The sequence below is a fragment of the Urocampus carinirostris genome, chromosome 3, assembly GCF_059441175.1.
Source record: "Urocampus carinirostris isolate Australia breed hairy pipefish chromosome 3, RoL_Ucar_1.0, whole genome shotgun sequence".
In the NCBI taxonomy this organism is placed as follows: Eukaryota; Metazoa; Chordata; class Actinopteri; order Syngnathiformes; family Syngnathidae; genus Urocampus; species Urocampus carinirostris.
Window position 1 is genome coordinate 17,353,708 of NC_142351.1, and position 21,007 is coordinate 17,374,714.

A 21,007-nucleotide genomic window follows, 5' to 3' on the forward strand; every position below is an offset into this window, starting at 1 on the left:
AAAATATAAAAAAATATATAAGCAGAAATAGGTGAACTGTCTTTTAATAGTCTTATCCATCCATCCATTATCTGCACCGCTTATCCTCAGTAGTGTCGCGGGGGTGCTGGAGCCCATGCCAGTTGTCTTGTGGCAGTGAGCAGGGGAGACCCTGAACTGGTTGCCGGCCAGTCGCAGGGTACACAGAGACGGACGACTCACTCGCTCATTCACACCTAGGGACAATTTGGACCAGCCAATTGACCTTTTTAAAATTTTGAACATTGGATAAATAGACATTTTTAATGTTTTTTTTTTTTTTTTTTTTTCAAATCTTGTATATCCATCCATCCATCCATTATCTGCCCCGCTTATCCTCAGTGGGGTCATGGGGGTGCTGGAGCCCATCTCAGCTGTCCCTTGGCAGTGGGAAGGGGACACCCCTGAAATGGTTACCAGCCAGTCGCAGGAAACACAGAGACAGACAACTCACTCGCTCATTCACATTTAGCAACAATTTGAACTGGCCACTTAACCTAATATGCATGTTTTTGGAATGTGGGAGGGAACTGGAGTGCTCAGAGGAATCACGGGGAGAACATGCTAACTCCATACAGGAAGGTTCAATCTCATGACCTCAGAACTCTGCCGCACACACGCTAATCACTGCGCTGCCGTGCTGCCCCTTTTTACTCTTATGTCAAATCATATTTATTATACATAACTTGAGGCTTACCCAGAGGGAACGAACAAGATTGTCGAAAATCTTCCTGCTACGGGTACCCAAAAACCCTTACGAAAGGCAGGGCAAAAAATTAAAATAAAAACAATTCAAATGGTCACTTTGAGATTCCGTAGTTTGTATTATTTCTTGTGTTTCGTAACACTGGTTTTCTGTTCTTCTACACATTACAATGACATCTAGTGGTCAAATATTACACAGTCTTAACTTTAAATCAGCAGTAGGTTGGCAGACTTTCAATTTAGTATAAATTGTATCCCCAGGGTGTGATCATCCACACAAGACTTCTTCCACTGTGGTTGTGTCTCTTTAAAATACAGACGCTCCCCTACTTATGACCATAAGACTTGCGAAAAACGGTAGATTCGAACATTTTTTTCTGGATGTCCAAAAGTAAGCTAAACTTACCTTTATTTAACTTTAAAGAGCATATTTTTATATGAAATGTTTATTTTTTAGTACAAAACAAAATAGGTTACTTATACGAGCCTTAAACATATATTCAATACAAAATATAGCACTGGAGCAACTTACGAACAAATTCAACAAACAAACGATCATCTCGTTTGTAAATAGGGCAGCTTCTGTACTGCCATAATGGTTGAGCCTGCAGTTAATGATAAAATGAACAAGAAGATTTAACTTGTCACAAGATTTTATTTGGAGCCAGGATGAACATGAAAGAACTTCAGACAACCAATCTGGCAACTGTCTGGAATGCCCTAAAGAACATGTTGCAATTGAATTCACATTTTCTTGTGCCTTTTAATATTCTTCTCCTTCCTCCTCTCCTTCTCCCTCGATGGAGTCGACTCCGACCTCTTCGTAATCCTTCTCCAAAGCCGCCATGTCCTCCCTGGCTTCGGAGAACTCGCCCTCCTCCATGCCTTCGCCCACGTACCAGTGCACGAAGGCGCGCTTGGCGTACATCAGGTCGAACTTGTGGTCGAGACGGGCCCAGGCCTCAGCGATGGCGGTGGTGTTGCTCAGCATGCACACTGCGCGCTGCACCTTGGCCAGGTCTCCACCAGGAACCACGGTGGGAGGTTGGTAGTTGATGCCCACCTTGAAGCCAGTGGGGCACCAGTCCACAAACTGGATGGTGCGCTTGGTTTTGATGGTGGCGATGGCAGCGTTGACATCTTTGGGCACCACATCTCCGCGGAAGAGCAAGCAGCAGGCCATGTACTTGCCATGGCGAGGGTCACATTTGACCATCTGGTTGGCGGGCTCGAAGCAGGCGTTGGTGATCTCCGCCACAGAGAGCTGCTCGTGATACGCCTTCTCAGCGGAGATGACCGGCGCGTAGGTCGCCAAGGGGAAATGGATACGAGGGTAGGGCACCAAGTTGGTCTGGAACTCCGTCAGATCTACATTAAGGGCACCATCAAAGCGCAGGGAGGCGGTGATGGAGGACACGATTTGGCTGATCAACCTGTTCAGGTTGGTGTATGTTGGACGTTCGATGTCCAGGTTCCTGCGGCAGATGTCGTAGATGGCTTCGTTGTCGACCATGAATGCGCAGTCGGAGTGCTCCAGGGTGGTGTGAGTGGTCAGAATAGAGTTGTAGGGCTCCACTACAGCGGTGGACACCTGGGGAGCCGGGTAGATGGAGAATTCCAGCTTGGACTTCTTGCCATAGTCAACAGACAGACGCTCCATCAGAAGGGAGGTGAAACCGGAGCCGGTGCCACCTCCGAAGCTGTGGAACACTAAAAAGCCCTGGAGACCTGTGCACTGGTCAGCCTTGGGACACAAACAACAAGACATTAGGAATGGTACCCTACTCCTTTACCTCCTTGAGCCTCGAAACAAACACGTAGGCTACTTAGTATCATGTTAACGGTTTGTAAATAAACACACCAGTTTGCGGATCCTGTCCAACACCAAGTCAATGATCTCCTTGCCAATGGTGTAGTGTCCGCGGGCATAGTTGTTGGCGGCGTCTTCTTTGCCAGTGATCAGCTGCTCAGGGTGGAAGAGTTGACGGTAGGTTCCAGTCCGCACCTCATCTTAAAAGATTAGTTTAAATTTAACCTCACATCAAAACTTCTTTGATGGGTACAAGAAAGTCTTACCAATGACGGTAGGTTCCAAGTCCACAAAAACGGCCCTGGGGACGTGCTTTCCGGCACCGGTCTCACTGAAAAAAGTGTTGAAGGAATCATCTCCACCTCCCAGTGTCTTGTCACTGGGCATCTGTCCATCCGGCTGGATGCCGTGCTCCAGACAGTACAGCTCCCAGCATGCATTGCCGATCTGGACACCGGCCTGTCCAACGTGGATGGAGATACACTCGCGCTGGACAGGGAAAGAATTATTTGCATTTTCACTTTTAGTACCATAAAAGCATAACGGTATTGTTGATTTGTTTTTACTGCGCCTCCACTGGTCGCTACACGCATTGCAGAACAAGACGCAACCCTGCTTGCGAGGCAAACCTAACCACACAAAAGATTGAACACCCCCACCCCTTGCCCAACACACACGCTTATACACACACACACGTTCACCCCCACAAACCACGCCAGACCGCCCCAAGAATAAAACACCCTTTTGTCATGTACTTTCGTTTTTCCTATCCTCCTCTTGTCTTTCCTGCATCTCTCTCTTCTATTGGCAAGAAAACGCAAGTGACACGCGCATGCGCAGATCGTACACGCTTCTGTTCTGGAATATTCCACTTGCTTTCCTCCATAGAGGATGCACAATCACGGCGTTGTATGTGTTGAAAAAAGGGTCTAACTCCATTAACGAATGGAACTAAAGGCACTTGAAATTCCATACGGTTATAAACCAGGCAAACTTGCTGTAATGTAATGTAATATAATGTACAAATATAAGAATGATTGACCAGTTCAGGCAGGCACCCAATGCGAATGCCGTATTAATATGTTTAAACATCCTTAATGTTTAATTAATGTGCATTTATGAATTAATAATGATATGCATTGAAAATGTATTCCTCTGTACCCACCCAGCTGAGCCCCTCCCTGTCTCCCGACGTCGTTTGCAAGGTGCCGTAATCCTTTCTAAGAGATTGCGTTAAATTAATCGATTAATTAGTGTTTGGATAATAAATATGGAGCTAATTTCCTTTTTACCGTTAAAAAAAATAACAATATGGTCGTATTCGATCGATTTGATCTCCCCCTTCAGTATCATGCATTGTTCGCATCCATGCACACACTAACGCAGCATCACAACCTGCTACAGTCCTCTTACATGATCAATGAAAGCATGGATCACAGATTTAGTTCGTATTTTGTAAACGATCTCAGTCAAAATGCACAAATTTAAACGTGCTGTAAGGAGCAGTTTCGAGGATCTCCCTTTGCTGCAAAAAAAACCAGAATCACAGAAACACAAAACCGATTGCAGAACTCACCATGTTTTCGTATAGGGGTTGAAGCGGGTGAGAGGAGGAAGAAAAAGATTTTTAAGAGGTTTTAGTTGCGTGTTGTACCCAACGGGGTCGATGCAACAACTGCTGAATGGGAAGGAGGTGCTTGCACATTTATACAGCCAAGGCAGCAATGAGCCAGAAAAAAGAGCTCTCTACTGCCCCCTGTTGGTAACACTAGCATCGCTCTCTATGAATTTCTGTAATAGACAGAAAAAAATAAAACTGCTAATAATGTAATCAAATTGCGGATATATCTAGCTTTTTTCCTGCTTGTATGTAAATACGAATTGCCAGTATCTATTAGTTGAAGGTGGTAACTCTTCATCATCTTAGGGAAACAGGATGTATGAATTTTTAGGCGTGGCATTTAGCAATCAATGGAGACAAGCATTTACAGTATGCTGCCAGACCATTTGTTATTTTATTGGCTACTTTCTTCTTGGACTTTGTTTTTTTTTTCATTGTTTTTTGCCATTCTATTCTGTTATATATTTTGCACGTTTGATGTATGGAACAAATTCTACTCCTAGGTAGTGTTCATGTTTTTATTGCATTTCAATAGTATGAAGACAAGAGACAGAAAAGTGATTAAGACCTTCGAACAGTTCTGAATCCGAGCAACGTTTACTTCATATTTTATGTGTATGATGCTTTGTAGCAGCCACCATGGATGCACCGGCTCCCCATGATGGCGGCGGACTCTTCATCCCGCCCTGTTTTGTGTCCTCATTTTCTGCAGTGATGTCATCGAGTGGGCCGATCACGTGACCTCCTCATCACTGAGTGGTTTTGGGGCGTTTCCCCTGTTTCTAACCTCTCAGCTCACCAAAAATGGCTGCTGTGGGATCTTGTTATGTGCAGAGCTATAAGTGGTTTTTGCTGGAAGAAGGCCTCATAGGCAGAGTTTTCTGACAGAAATGTATGGATAATTGTGCAAAATACACTCATAAGCTGGGTGAAAATATGTATGTGTGTATGGATGGATAGATGCATGGCTAGAGGATAGAGGAACTACGGGCAATTAGGTGGGTAGGCAAGCAGACATACAAAGACAGAAAGAAAGAAAAGGCTCGGCGTCCCCCTCCTCCGTGTAAGAGGCTGTGCGGAAACAGCTGCGCACTGAGAGTAGAATGCAGAAAAGATGGGAGTGGTCCTCGACTGGCACCAAATGCTGCAAAGAGAATACGACACCATTCCCGAATGACAGAGCATATTTTACGTTTAGCGTAGCATTCTTACAGTATGTTCGAACAGCAATGCATCATGTTTTCATTTGCAGCAGAACTGGGGTTCTTAATTTGAAAAGCACATCAGTGTTCATTTTACCTCTGAAAAGTGATGGGTCCTGGGGACTCGCATGCTCAAAAATCTATGGGTCCCAACAGAGATCTATGGGTCCCCAAAATTTAGTGTTATCGAGGTTGAAATTGTAAATTGGCGACAAATATATAATATAAATCTATTTATTCATTCAGTTTTAATCATCACAGTTTATTGGTAATACAAATCAGTTATCTCTTCAAGATTTTTCAGTTCACAACAATATTGTATATTATACAAAATAATATTGCTGAAATAATTATATAAATCTTTATTTTCATTCCGTTTTCATCATCACAGTTAATTGGTAATACAAAGCAGTTATCGCGTCTAATTTTTCAGTTCACAATGTTGTACATTATACAAAATACTAAAAATACTGCCATCCACTAACTATCTTTAGCAGTGAAAGCATGGCCAAGTCTTCTTTTTATGTCGTATCCGTTCATACTTGCCTCTCTCTTCCTGCAGCAACAGAATTTCCATAGCTAATTTGTGGTTTTCATTGTCGTTGTGCTGTTCCAATGTTTTTTTCTGAAAGTTCTTATTGCAAAATGATTTATGCTGTCCAGTTTTTTTGTCACGCTGGGTACACACATCACAGAACATGTAGCCTCCATTATCATCCTCCTCATAGCGTAACCAGGAATATAATTTAGTACATTTTGGCAGAAATTTCCTTTTCTTGCTAGGAGTATTCTTTTATTTTCTTTCGTCGAATCGTTCGCTTCAACGTACGTGTTTCCTTGCCTTCGCAATCTTCTGAAGAATTTCTCCACCTTTTATTGCTGTTGTTATCACTTTCTGCATTATGTTTCGACTTATTACTGACACTGAAGAAATTACCAATTTTGTGTTGATTTTTCACCTTAACTCGACGACAAGCACCACAACAATGACGTAATCTCGAAGCAACAAGACCTCGTTGCCCGAAATCGGCGTGCAGACGAAAACTCGAACCGCGGGACCAAAACAACAATGGCGGATCTGCCTGACGAAAAGTTTGGAGTGCGGTAAATCTTTGTTAAAAAAAAAAATCGGGTAATAATGACAATTTTGTGTCAAAAAAGTTGCGTCCCTGGTAAGTACATTAATTCGACACTATGCGTCCTTAGCAAAAATCATGCGTCTAGGACGCAGGGACACGGGCAAACGAGAACACTGGCACATTGTTGTAAAGTCCAGGTACAGGAAGAAGCATATAAATCATTTACTGTATAGAAAACATTAGAAGAACTATATTGAATAAAGTGCGAAATTAGGAGACATATTCTACTCCCATAAATATCCCCGACCACCAACCCTCACCCAACTGTCTCCCATTTTTCAATTTATTGGAATTCCTCACTGCTTGACAAAAATGAACTGCAACTAAAAATCACTCAGGGCAAAGACAACATAGGTAAACATGTCAAATAGTTGGATTTTTAAGATTTACAATAGATAAACTCACACATATATTTAAGTCACATTGCGATTATAGCCAGCACACAATTCAATTTATATATATACTATTTCTTATTAACACAACATTGAGGTAATAATTATTAGTATTAAAGTAGAATGATTATTTGTTTTGTTTTTTGCTTGTTTTTAGCAGAATTGTCAACGGAACTGTACTAAATTCTGAACATATTGACTCCCTGCCACCATCTCATGGTTTCTGTTATTCTTGCAGTCTCACTCAGCTCATTCCTGATTCACAAGTATGTGTGCAGACATGCTTAGATAAATTCTTCCTTTTTCATCTTTTTTGAGATATGTGTGGCGTTTGGACTCTACTTGAAGCAGGCATTCTCTTACTGCACCATTTTCACACTGCATTAGTACATGAAAACAAAACAACCCCATTCCTCCTACCTACTGTGTTCCGCATCCCAAACAGCTTTGCTAAAAGTAAGAAAGAAGCAGATAGGCGCAGTATAAGTAAAGCACTAAGGCTCTTTACACTCAGTTGGGAATTGTTAAAACATACTAGAGAAAATATTCTTGTCACGATTGCCAATTGTGCTCACCTGGGCCCGCTCGTTTGGCGCCAGTTGCTGCTCGGTGCTCCCATTCACTCTTTGTCAGTCCGTCAACAAACCTCTGCACTTCCGAGACTTGCATTTTGACTCTGTTCCGTATCCAGTATCCGGTTTCGTTCCCGTCTGTCCTGCTCGTGTATCCAGTATCTGGTATCCAGTATCCTGTATCCAGTATCTATCCCGTCCTTCCCGTCACGCGCGGTATCTTGCTCCAGTATCCAGTACCAGGTATCAATCCCGTCCGTCCCGTCCTGTATCTTACTTGTGTATCCAGTATCGATCCCCTCTGTCCTGTCCGGTATCCTGCTTGTGTATCCAGTGTCCGGTATCGATCCCACCTGTCCCGTTCTGTCTGGTATCTTGCTCCAGTATCCGGTATTGATCCCGTCTGTCCCGTTCTGTCCAGTATTTTGCTCCAGTATCCGGTATCGATTCCATCTGTCCGGTATCCTGCTCGTGGATTCAGTATCCGGTATCGATCCCGTCCTGTCTGGTATCTTGCTTGTGCATCCTGTATCAATCCCGTCAGTCCTGTCCGGTTTCGATCTCGTTTGCCCCTGGCTTCCTGTTCTCCCGTACCTGACTTCTCTGTCTCACTTCTTCTGCCCAGCGATCGCCAAATCGCTGGCGTTTGTGTTCCCGTGCATGGCTGCCCTGTTTCCGTAAAATAAAGCTTGTGCGAAAACGTTACGCGTCTGGGTCCACCGTCTGTTCAGGTTCTGACAATTCTACTTTCAAATCTCTAAGGACACATCAAACGATGCACCTTTAAAATGTTTGCTACCTCTACTTTTAGGAACATGTAATCATTTTTCAGTCCCTGCAGGAAAAAACTGTTCCGAAACATGAGTTTATGGAACTCATTTATTGAAAAATCTTTTAATTATTGAGAGCATCATCCTTCAAATAGTATCATCACCTTTGTTCATTGCCTTCTATTAGGGAGATATTATCGGTTTTATTATAATTTTCCGTAAACTAGGGTAACTTCACGGAAGGTCTGTTTTATATTTTGTACAGAGTATCGGACACAAGTTCGGCATGTGAAAATTACCACATAAATAATTTTACAGTTTGAATCAGCTGATGTAAGAAAATCTGAGGGGAGCATGTCAATTACGCAAACAAGGCATCTTATAAACAAATTCATGCCTTATAATAATCAATTTCTTGGTTGGTTACAACCAAGTTGCTAAGATTTTTTCGATTGATATTCATTGACAAATTTCCACCGAGTGCCATACAGCCTCTTACATGCTGTAAATAAATGCATAACGTAGTGAATATTGTTCAAAGAGGGAATTACTGTAAGAGTGCAACCATTTTAAAATAGAGGACATCGGCATTAGGGAGCGAAGAAGACAGCCTCAGTCTCGCCGGGCAGCTGCTGAAGGGTTGCTGCTATTTAAGCCAGGTCATGTGACAAGCAGATAAAGGCGGCCTTATGCGGATACAGGGGCTGTATCCAGGCAACGGTGCTATTCATCCCCTAGCAACCGCTAAATCTTAGGAGGAGAAATGGGGGTAGGGCCATCTGTGCCTGTACATGACTGGACAGGATGACCTCATTTGTCAACTAAACACTTGGGAAACAAAGGGTGGGCACGGAATCTGTGATGAGGGAGAGACGTGCTATTTACTTGATAACGAGGGATCACCAAAATACTACAACTATGGCCTTGTAAACTCGTCTCTCCTGTCAATTTGTAAGAATAATCCTTAAACGCACGACTCACTTTTTGCTGAGCATAAGCGATCGAAACCACTTGAGACGGACTCCACGGCCGAACAGATAGATCACTATAATGGGTCAATCACATGTGTTATGCATGAGATATGACAGATCAATAAGCTTGCCTACCAGGGTATAGAGTACTATACAATCTTTAAAACCAACCGCTACTAAACTCTAAAAAAAAAAAAAAAACATTGTATATTGAAGGTTCTTGAAATTGTATCATAAAACTGTGTTCTACACTTACTTGTTTACTTTTCTGACGTTGTAATTTTCCTAGTTGTTTAGATTGGATTTAACAGGGATCACCTAATTCAAACAAAATCAGAGCTCTGTGTTACCTAGTGTTCTCTTTTATTGATGTTTACTATGTTTGTGTACTGTAACTCAATGCTAAATCGATTCCACCCTGGTCATCTTGGAAGGGGGATTACCACTTGTAAGGCCCTTTCTCAAGGTTTGTTTTTTTCCTCACGCTGAGGTTTTGAGTTTTTCCTTGCCCGCATGTTGGTTTAAGATCAGGCGAAGGTGAAATTGTAATCCCGCGCAGTCCTTTGAGACATTTTTGTGATTAAGGGCTATACAAATAAATGTGACTTGAATGTGACTCCGCAGGGCTTGGTGAAAAACTAATCTCATCCAATTTGCTTCTCAAAAGGGACACATTCAAATAATGCAGGATAGGCGTCCTTCGAGGGCCAGTAAATGACACAATCTATAAATTCTATGTAGCTTCAGCATGCATTTAATTACCATGGTAGCAAGCATTAGACAGTACTTGCTGGCAACGTCCATGCCCTAATCGAATGCCAAATCAATTAAGGCTAAAGGATAAGTATGGCCGTGAAAGGGCATGCATGTACTCTACAAAACAATTCGAGTGGCGATGGCGAGCTATGGTAACAAAAGAAAACCACCAAATATTTGCACACAAACAACTCTACAATGATTTGAGACAAACATGTGCCCAAAGCGCATAAGCCAAAGCTTTTAACTCCCTACCCTTATTGATTTTTTTTCCGCGCAGGAAAGTCTTAATGGGAATTGATATGCATACCTCAAGGATATGCATAAATGCACAAAGAGCTTTCAATTGACAAGTTCATCACACAAAGTGCTTTAAACCATCTCCCTTGTTGGCAGCAGCACTCTGAAATTACGCAGCATTTTCCTCTCCGTGAGCCATGCTTGCTGCACAATGACGGGTGGGGTTAAAGAAGCGGTTTGTGTGACCGCATTGGGATCCACCAATGAGGAAGCGCAGACAAGGTGCATCCAGTTGATTGACAGATCACTGTCCAATGATAGTGGAGTACTCGAAGTCGCAGCGCCTCTGATTAACCAATGACGACACAGTAAACTGCGGCGCGAGGGAGCCGGAGTATAAGTACTATCGAAAGTCGCCGTTAACGCCATAACGTCTTACATCGACCGCCTTATAGTCGAATTGTAAGACATTCCTCTACGGACTTTCTCGTATCCCCCTCGATTGGCTGCTCAAGAGAAGAAAAATGGTAAGAGGGGATTTAACAATTTCCACTATTTGCTCACTATGGGTTTGGCTGCTTGCGCCCCATCGGATGAGAGTTGCCGGATAAGGGGTGGGGTAGAAATCCATGTCGACTATCTTCCAGATTTGCATAGATTTTTATTGCTTAAGGTAGGGGAATTCATAAAAATCACTCATTCAATTTGAGATTTTGCTTAAAGATGCTCGATGGGTGGACACCCAGCAAGTGTACTAGGCAGATGATTCCTCAAGCGGCATATTTGATTTTTGATGGTGAAAAACCTAACCGGCCATTTTCTCGTAACTCCCATTGCGTTAAAATCGGATTTGCACTGTCCCCAATGATGCGTTGTGTGTGAATTTGCATTAATGTACATGAGCTATGCTTAGAGTCACCCAATCCCAAGAGGATGGGTGGGGGCGAAGGGGGCACAGCGGTTTGTGCTGAGACAGTGCGCTGTCACAACGGTGCAGGGCCTTCACAAATGCGTGCTAGTAATTTGATCAAGATCACCGGCCTGCATCGTCATGTGTAACGGACAAGGCTGCAAAAACAGACGTATCTTTTTACCAGTGTTTATAGTTGAAATATTTTACTTAAAACTACATGCGAGATACAATTTTACATTTGTCTCCTCCCTGTCTGCACAGCGCGAGTGTATCTCCATCCACGTTGGTCAAGCCGGTGTCCAGATTGGCAATGCATGCTGGGAGCTGTACTGCCTGGAGCACGGCATCCAGCCGGACGGACAGATGCCCAGCGACAAGACTATCGGAGGTGGAGATGATTCCTTCAACACTTTCTTTAGTGAGACCGGCGCCGGAAAGCACGTCCCCAGGGCCGTTTTTGTGGACTTGGAACCCACTGTCATCGGTAAAACTGTCTTGTACCAATCAAATGTGTTTTGATCTAGAATTAATTTTTAGCTTATCACCTCAGATGAGGTGCGCAGTGGAACATATCGTCAGCTCTTCCACCCTGAGCAGCTGATCACCGGGAAGGAGGATGCTGCCAACAACTACGCCCGTGGACACTACACTATTGGCAAGGAGATCATTGACTTGGTGCTGGATAGGATCCGCAAACTGGTGTGTTCATTTACAAACTTTTAATTCTATGGAGCTAACTTATTTGTTTTGGGCTCAATGAGGACCAGGAGTAGTGTACCATTCCTAATGTCTTGTTGTTTGTGTCCCTAGGCCGACCAGTGCACCGGCCTCCAGGGCTTTTTAGTGTTCCACAGCTTCGGAGGAGGCACCGGCTCCGGTTTCACCTCCCTTCTGATGGAGCGTCTGTCTGTTGACTACGGCAAGAAGTCCAAGCTGGAGTTCTCCATCTACCCGGCTCCCCAGGTGTCCACCGCTGTAGTGGAGCCCTACAACTCCATTCTGACCACTCACACCACCCTGGAGCACTCCGACTGCGCGTTTATGGTCGACAACGAAGCCATCTACGACATCTGCCGCAGGAACCTGGACATCGAGCGTCCCTCTTACACCAACCTCAACAGGTTGATCGGCCAGATCGTGTCCTCCATCACTGCTTCCCTCCGCTTCGATGGTGCCCTTAATGTGGATCTGACGGAGTTCCAGACCAACCTGGTGCCCTACCCCCGTATCCATTTCCCCTTGGCAACCTACGCGCCAGTCATCTCCGCTGAGAAGGCGTATCACGAGCAGCTCTCTGTGTCGGAGATCACCAACGCCTGCTTCGAGCCCGCCAACCAGATGGTCAAATGTGACCCTCGCCATGGGAAATACATGGCCTGTTGCCTCTTGTACCGTGGCGATGTGGTGCCCAAAGATGTCAACGCCGCTATCGCCGCCATCAAAACGAAGCGCTCCATCCAGTTTGTGGACTGGTGCCCCACTGGCTTCAAGGTGGGCATCAACTACCAACCTCCCACCGTGGTTCCTGGTGGAGACCTGGCCAAGGTGCAGCGCGCAGTGTGCATGCTGAGCAACACCACCGCCATCGCTGAGGCCTGGGCCCGTCTCGACCACAAGTTCGACTTGATGTACGCCAAGCGCGCCTTCGTGCACTGGTACGTGGGCGAAGGCATGGAGGAGGGCGAGTTCTCCGAGGCCAGGGAGGACATGGCGGCTTTGGAGAAGGATTACGAAGAGGTCGGAGTCGACTCCGTCGAGGGTGAAGGAGAGGAGGAAGGAGAAGAATATTAAAAGGCACTTGAACGTTTCTCAAAAGCATTCCAAAATGTTCCTTGCATTAAAGTATGACGTGTTCGAATAAAACGGCTTGATAGCCAGTTCAGTTCTCATGAGTAGTTCTTCAGTTTTGTCTGCAGGATGAAGTCACTGCAGCTGAGATATTCCACATCAGCTTCAAGAGTAAATCAGTGTCAATTTAACACCCACTGCGCCCCCTGGTGTTGATTCTAAGATGAAATCGCTCTCGTTTTGTTTAGGGGTAAGTGCTTTTCTCTAAAGTAATTTTTTATATTGAATCGGCGTTTGAGGCAATATCCTTATAGGATGGTACATTTAATATAAAATTATACTATGCACACATGTCAAATGGATTTTCTTTTGTATTTAAAAACTTCCATTTTCATTTGATGAATTAGGTTAAAACGAATCAAAATCTAAGAGTTGCAATGGGAGGAATGGGACTCCATTTTCCTGCTTTCCAACCACCTGCATTGGTTTGCAGAGGACAACAGGGATCTATTCAGGACTGGCCCAAGCTTTCATGGGTCCTTAAGCAAAATTAGATTTGGGGCCCCCATTAGTTGATAATTTACATACCTACTAGAACTCATTCCTTGTTCTACTCCAGGGGTGGGAAACTAGATAGATCGATATTTTATTCATCCGCGCAGGGAAATTCACATTTCTTCATTATCCTCAAGTTAAAATAATACAAAAGATATAGAATACAAAAAATATACAATATTAAATGTAGAATAAAAAGCATTTAAATAATGTTCAATAAATAGACACTTAAATGAAAATAGAGCAACATATGAACATTTGAGGTTTAGGGTTTAATGTGGGCCTTTTTCACCTGTGTGGAGTTAAAGAGCTTTACGGCATGACGGAGAAATGATCCCTCAGTCTGTCCGTGGAGCAAGACAGACTGAGGGATCTGGGGGGAATGAAGCTGCTCCTCTGCCTGGAGATGATGCTATGTAGTGGATGAAGTGAATTGTCCATCATTGACAGCAGCTTGTCGCGTGCCCGTCTCTTAGCCACAGTTGTCAGGCTGTCCATCTCTGTGCCCACAACAGAGCCCGCCTTCCTCACCAGTTTATCTAGACAAAAGGCATCATTCTTCTTATTACTGCTGCATAGAAGAGGGCAACAGTCTGATAGAACATCTGCAGGAGTTTTTTGCAGATGTTGAAGGACGCCTGCCTTCTGAGAAAGTACAGTCGGCTTTGTCCTTTCCTGCACAGAGCTTCTTTGTTGGCAGTCCAGTTTATTGTCCAGCTGCACACCCAGGTAATTGTAGGTCTGGACAAATTACACATTCTCCTTTAATGGTTACAGGTTCTGGGTAAGGGCTCGGCCTCCTGAAGTCCACCACCATCTCCCTGGTCTTGGTGGTGTTCAGGTGCAGGTGGTTAACGTCGCTCCATGAGACAACGTCCTGGATCAATTTCCGGTACTCATCCTCCTACCCACACCAGATACATCCCACAGTAACAGTGTCGTAAGCAAACCTCTGCATGTGGCAGGCAGTTGTACTAAATGTCCGACGTATACAGGGTGAACAGGATCAGAAGAGCCGTGGGCTGCATGTGACATGTTATACTTCTTTTTAAATAGATTAGTTTCCTCAAATTGGGTTTGAAACGATCACAATTACAGCAAATTAGTATATTTGGTCCCCGTTTTAAGCACTTAATTTGTTATTTCGTTTTGAAGTATTACTGTAGTTTTGTTTTTGTACTTTTTTGTAGTATTTCTGAAGTAATTTTTATGTAGTATTTCCTGAGTACTTTTTTTTTTGTATTTCTGTCGTACTTTTGTTGTATTTCGAAAGAAGATTTTGTTGTTGTATATCTGTAGTATTTTTTGTAATATGTTTGTACTTTGGATACCCAAAGTGACAACGTTGGCACCAAAAAAAGTTAACTACTCTTGGGGACCCCCTAGTGGTTGCGGGGGCCCTTAGCAGCCGCTTAGCTCGCTTATGCCTTGGGTTGTCTCTGGATCTATTTGACCAAAAATATAAACATTCTGCACAATCATTTATGATGCAACTGTTGTAAAAGATCAATCATTGAGCCTAGTAAAATTTTTGTTTAAAGGTGGGGTTCGTTGTGTAAAAATGTAAAAGTGGGATATTATCTCTGATAAGTATGAGTTATAGAATGACCAATGGGTCCTTAAAAATGTCACCATGCCTATCTGCTTTAATCTTCCCTTTAGCAAAGCTGCTCGGGGTGGAACACATTATGAAGAATGTGGTGTGTTGTTGTTGTGCTGGTCCCTGCTTTTCTTTTACGTTTGCTTCTACTGTATGTTCGTGTAGCGTGAAAATGGTTAGGGTGAGGAAGGCCTATTTCAAGTACAGTCCAAACGCCATGAAATTTGAGGGCATCTAGGAAATGCATGTCCTTGCACTTGCAACATATGGAGCTTGACAGAATCTGCAAGGCTGACACAAACCAGGAGATGGCGGCCGCTAGTGAAAAAATTCCAAATTCTGTCTGCCAGGTAAAATTTTGGCATAGCACTATCTAATGCCTATCTTTGCACACTACTGCGTAAGGGTAGGGGACATCGTTTAAGGTCTATTTTAAAACGTTGCAAATTAAATATTTCCTCTATTCGATATGTGTTAAAAATGACCAAATGAGTTTAAAGTGCCTTTATGTTTTTTTTCCTCACTGTGCCTATCTACTTTCACCTTTTAAGCAAAGCTGTTCGGGACAGAACACATTAGGTAGGAGGACTGGGTGTAGGGGTCGTGATGAAGAGTGATGCTTGTCCTCGCAGGTTTTTTTTTCTATCTGTTAGTGAAGCATACTACAGTACACTGCAAGAGAAATATAATTAAACAATCATGGAAAATGTTGAAAGTAAGAAAAGGCCTGCTTCATGTACAATCTTAAGTGTATTATTACTTCTGGTGCGCGCACTAACGGCACCAAGTGGAAGTGATGGAAAAAATGTGCTTAATACCAACTGGCCTTGTAACTCACCATCAAGTTGCCCGAAGTCTCAAGTCTGTCAACCTGCACATACTTGCACAAACATCATGAACGAGCAATGATCACACAAGCCAGGAGATGGCAGCCGTGAGTAAAAAAATTCCAGAATCCGTAAAACTCCTGTCATGTTACCTCTTGCGACACCCCTTATTCAATGATTTAAGTCAAGTCATGTTAATTTGTATAACCCTTGATCACAAGAAGACTCAAAGGGCTGTACAGACCACAGACTATTACACCATCCCCTGATCTAAAACCTACATGAGGGCTAGGAAAAACTCAAAAACCTTAACCTTACACCAATACAATTCAGATGAATGACAAGAGGGTTCATCAAATAAGCAAAAAAAGACGACTTAGATGTTCTCCAATTTAGGGTATCCCAAATCCATGGGTATGTGCTTAAAGCACACGTTTATTCTCAAAGTTTTGTACTCCAAAGTCAAGACCAAAGGAATAATCCAATTCCTACCGCAACCTTGACGTGGAGCTCTGAAGAATCAGATACTTGTTGGATTCCTGGCCTGAGTAGTCGGATCAATAGTCCGAGGAATCAAGGAATTTTCCAAAATGCAATGGCTTCCCCCAAAAATTTCTAAGATCAAACATGTAGGGTTCCTAACGGTGCCCGAAATCCTTGAAAAGATTAAATTTTAATGTTGTGTTTTCAAGGGTTGAAAAGTGCTTGAATTTTGAGGGAAGTGCTCGTAAATGTTCTCCCCGTGCTTGCGTTGGTTTCCTCCGGGCACTCCGGTTTCCTCCCACGTTCCAAAAACATGCATTTCAGGTGAATTGGCCGGTCCAAATTGTCCCTAGGTGTGAATGTGCGAATGAGTTGTCTGTCCCTGTGTGCCCTGCGATTGGCTGGCAACCAGTTCAGGGTGTCCCCTGCCCACTGCCCGGAGATGGCTGGGATGGGCTCCAGCCCCCCCCGCGACCCTAATGAGGAAAAGCGGTACGGCTAATGAGATGAGATGAGAACCTGTTAACAATCCTAATGCTAATTCATATTGATGGACTGTCAGATAAGTGAACTAAGCAGCTGCTTTGGGCCTCGCGACCACTAGGGGGCCTCAAAGAGCGGTTAACTTTTTGGTGCCAACCTCATCCCCATTTTCACTTTCGTGTGTCTACAACAAAAAACTTCTACAGCAATACTACAAAAGCACTACAAAACTAAATATCAGACATAGTGCTTAAAAACAGGGAGGTCATATCGTATTTTGCTTTAATTAAGAATAGAAAAAATAGTATAGAAATACTACAAAACTACTATGATAAGAAATTCTACTGAAATATTACCCCAGAATTTCTAAAAGAACACATCTACAGTAATATTACAAAAATACTAAGGATCTATGACAAAAACCATACTATGGGAATACAACAACGAAAATACAAAAAATATTACTAAAATATTCCTTTGGAAATACATCAAAAATACGTCCACAGAAATATCACAAAAATACCACTTCATAATACTATAATACAAAACACTACCATAAAAATATTACTACCGAAATACTACTACAGAAGTATTGCAACATAAATACTGCTAAAATACAACCAGAACGATACTACCAAAATTCTACAATGGAAATACGACAAAAATACTACAAAAATATACTTACAGAAATACTACAATACAATAGAAATTCTACAAAATACAACAGAAATAGTACAAAAATACGAAAAAAATAATAAAGCACTTCTACAAAAAAAAATCATTAAAGTACTGTAATACTACAAAAATACTACAGACATTCAACAAAGAATCTACAATTGTAATACGACAAAAATACTACAGAAATACTAAGAATTTCATATTTTTGGAAAAACTACCAAACAAACAGAAAAGGTACGAAAATAAAACAAAAGTAATACTCAAAAAAACTACTGAACTTCAAAAATACTTTAAAAAAAGTACAACGACTGTAACGCTTGAAAACTAAATATCAAATGAATTTCTTAAAATAGGGATCTTATATATCATTTTACTTGAATTGGGATCGTTTCAAAACCAATTTGATGAGACTAATCTAGTCCAAAGGAATTATATACTACTATGAAAATGTCTGCATGTATAATTATTCCAAAATTTAAAAATGTGATCGTTTTCCAGAATTTTGGACCTAATCCGGCCCCCGACTCCAAATAGTTGCCCAACGGAATGAGTTCTAGTAGGTATGCAAATTAACAAGTAATAAGGGGCCCCAAATCTAATTTTGCTTGGGGGCCCATCAAGTCTCGGTCGACCCTGTGAACTGTATCAACAAATATAAAACAAATCATTGTTATCAGTGTACAAGCTTGTTAACGGTAGAAAAAAAAGGGAAATTCCACAAGAGAAGAACACATTATTGCCTCATGACGGTGGAGCAACAAATTGAAACCCTGCACCGTTCTAATTTTATGAAACAATGAATTTATTATTTTGTATTGGTTTGGTGTCACTGCGGATAACACTTCATTTGCGCTGAGATTTAATAGAACCGCTAGAGGGCAGTAAAGTCACACGCGAAAATATTTCAACGGGTGGCAGTTTTTGCTTGTTTTTATAGGCTCCAGGCAATGATTCCCTTTTTCCTTTTTTTAAGTATGAATCTTTTTGTCATAACCAGGGTTGGGTAGGGTTACTTTTACTGGATTACTTTCAATTACTTTTGGATTACTCCAATACCAAATATGCTAATAAAAGACAAAAGAAACTAAATAGGAATACAATTACTAAATTTTGTGCAGGCTTGGGGAGTAACGGAATACATGTAACGGCAAAAATGATGTTGGCAAGCTGTTTGGATTTATTTTCATTTTGTTTCTGTCGCATTTTATGTTAGTTTTGCCGGAGATCAAAGAGATCAAAGCCAGGAGAGAAAGTTTACCACGTGTTGTGAGTCATCATTTTATTCATATTTAGTTTATTTTGTCTTTTATTAGCATATTTGGTATTGGAGTAATCCAAAAGTAATTGAAAGCGATCCAGTTAAAGTAACCCTACCCAACCCTGGTCATAACGCCTTACTCATTCAGGTTGATATTTTATCTCGTTTATTTCAACATTTTATTCTCAAACATTATTTTGACTTTGAAGTCATCCGCAATGAGTTGCCTTAAAAATAAATCCAAAATATAAACTTAATTTTTAAAAATAAAAAACATACTTTTTCTAAAGAAAAACACAAAATCAGCGCTTCACATAAAATTTTAAAATAAATAAATAGATATTTTCCAATCACAGATCATTTAGCTCATTTCAGGAATTATTTATTTTCTCCTTTATTAAAATTTTTGAACTCTAGATAAATTAAAGCATAATCTTTAAATGGGACACAATAATCTTACTAGAACCAGATAAATCACACATTAAATGAGCAAAATGATCTGCCTTTGTCCATATCCCAAAATTGTATTTCTTTAAGTATACATTTTTGAAATGAAAAATAATTTCAAAATGTGTAATAAATTAAACAAGTAATATATAAAAGGAGCAAAATGAGCTATCATTTGAAACATAATGTTTTTTGCAATGTACAGCTGTTGGTAGAAGGGAAGCAAGTAATGCCATCTTGAATTGATGCGACGTGCTATTTTTACAGTATTTAAAGGGACAGTGTGAATTATTTAGCATCACTTAGGTGTAAAAAACGTCATTTATAAAAAAAACATTACATTTCAATTTGAATGCTACGCAAAAATAAATAAATGCGATTTGTTTTAATAATTATACGTCGAGCAATTTGTGTCTAAAAAATGGGAGCTGACATGATTCTCCGCCGTCCTGCTGCTACGGGTACGTACCCTCCAAGACTAAAATCTTTGTAGAAGACTCAGGAAAATGATGAGAAAAATGGAGCAGTCCGATCGCTTTGAGTCGCCATAGATCGTATTTTTACTTGTGCTTCCTAGCACTCGTTTCCGGTTGCACTACACAATACAGTGACATCTAGTGGTCAAATATTACACTGTGTCCCTTCAATAAAATCTCAAGCACCTCTTGAAGTGGTTTCCGTCACCTCCAGTGGTACTTTTACCTCGTCAATAATTATTTGCAGGTTCTTTGTCATTGAGTATCCAAGAGCCCAAAGTGTTCTTGCACCGCCCCTGACGACCAAAGACGTGAAAAATTCATTTAAAATGAGCTGAATGGGTTAACTTGGAGTGTGATGTCTGTGCTGACATCACACGCCTCCAAATGCGCACATGCTGAATAATCTTCTTTTGTGCGCGTGCTCCTTGTCTCACTGCAGGACAAGCTCTTTTCTATGAGTGACAAGAATGTCGCCCTTTATGGTGACCCTCACACTGGCACATTCCTCCCTCGCAGAATGCCCACACCAGGCCACACTGAGGCCACCGTGCAGGGCTGCGAGTTCGTTTTTTCACTCATTTTGCAAACGTACTGAACACAATGGAAGGAAACGAGACATCCAACTAAAAATATTGTAATATAAAAGGCTTCAGTTTGTATTCGAGATCGGGCCTCGAAATCCAGCCCGACTCAACCCGCTCCGAGTGTATAAAAGCCTGAGCCAGCCCGAACCCGACAGAGTAACTTCATTTGAGCAACCGAACAAAAACCTAAATTTGCATATTTTGGTTGTGGAGAGGAAAAGTATTTTTGCTCTCTCGACAATGAAAAGCCCGGCACTGAGGTGCGCACTTCATCTCCATAGTGCACAGAAGGCACCCTACCCTAACTACCTTGAAAACATGATATTTGCCATTTCCGACAACAAACGGCTTGTCGGAGACAGCAAAAATCATCCATACGAAATCGTCAGGGTAGTGTGCATGCTGTGCAGATCCTCCACGAAGAAAAAGAAACACAGAACACATGGCGAGTGGATAATTAAAAAGAAAAAATCAGCAAGAGTAAGAGAGAGAGAGAGAGAGAGAGAGAGAGAGAGAGAGAGAGAGAGAGAGAGAGAGAGAGAGAGAGAGAGAGAGAAGCCTGGCCCGGCCCAACTTCACGAATGTCATTTTATGACCCGGACCCAGCCCGAATTTTGGGCTGCGTTCGGGCCGAGTGTCAAGAACCGGAACAGAAGGGGGACCCAGATGCGTGACGTTTCTCACTCAAGCTTAATTTGACGGGAAATGGGGCAGTG

The 21,007-nt window shown here is 42.1% G+C and overlaps 2 protein-coding genes across 2 annotated transcripts; one reads left to right on the forward strand and one right to left on the reverse strand.

Moving 5' to 3' along the window:
• Positions 1 to 1,358: 1,358 nt before the first annotated feature.
• On the reverse strand, positions 1,359 to 4,275 carry LOC148368970 (tubulin alpha-1B chain). Its single transcript, XM_088330887.1, has 4 exons — positions 4,110 to 4,275; positions 2,800 to 3,022; positions 2,585 to 2,733; positions 1,359 to 2,467 (listed from the first exon to the last, which is right to left on the reverse strand). The coding sequence occupies exons 1-4, from the start codon at positions 4,110 to 4,112 to the stop codon at positions 1,487 to 1,489; spliced, it is 1,356 nt and encodes a 451-aa protein (XP_088187013.1). The 5' UTR covers positions 4,113 to 4,275; the 3' UTR covers positions 1,359 to 1,486.
• A 6,298-nt stretch (positions 4,276 to 10,573) lies between these two features.
• Positions 10,574 to 12,986, forward strand: LOC148368971 (tubulin alpha chain-like). Its single transcript, XM_088330888.1, has 4 exons — positions 10,574 to 10,723; positions 11,371 to 11,593; positions 11,660 to 11,808; positions 11,920 to 12,986. Exons 1-4 carry the CDS (start codon positions 10,721 to 10,723, stop codon positions 12,898 to 12,900), a joined length of 1,356 nt encoding a protein of 451 aa, XP_088187014.1. The 5' UTR covers positions 10,574 to 10,720; the 3' UTR covers positions 12,901 to 12,986.
• The last annotated feature ends 8,021 nt before the right edge of the window (positions 12,987 to 21,007 follow it).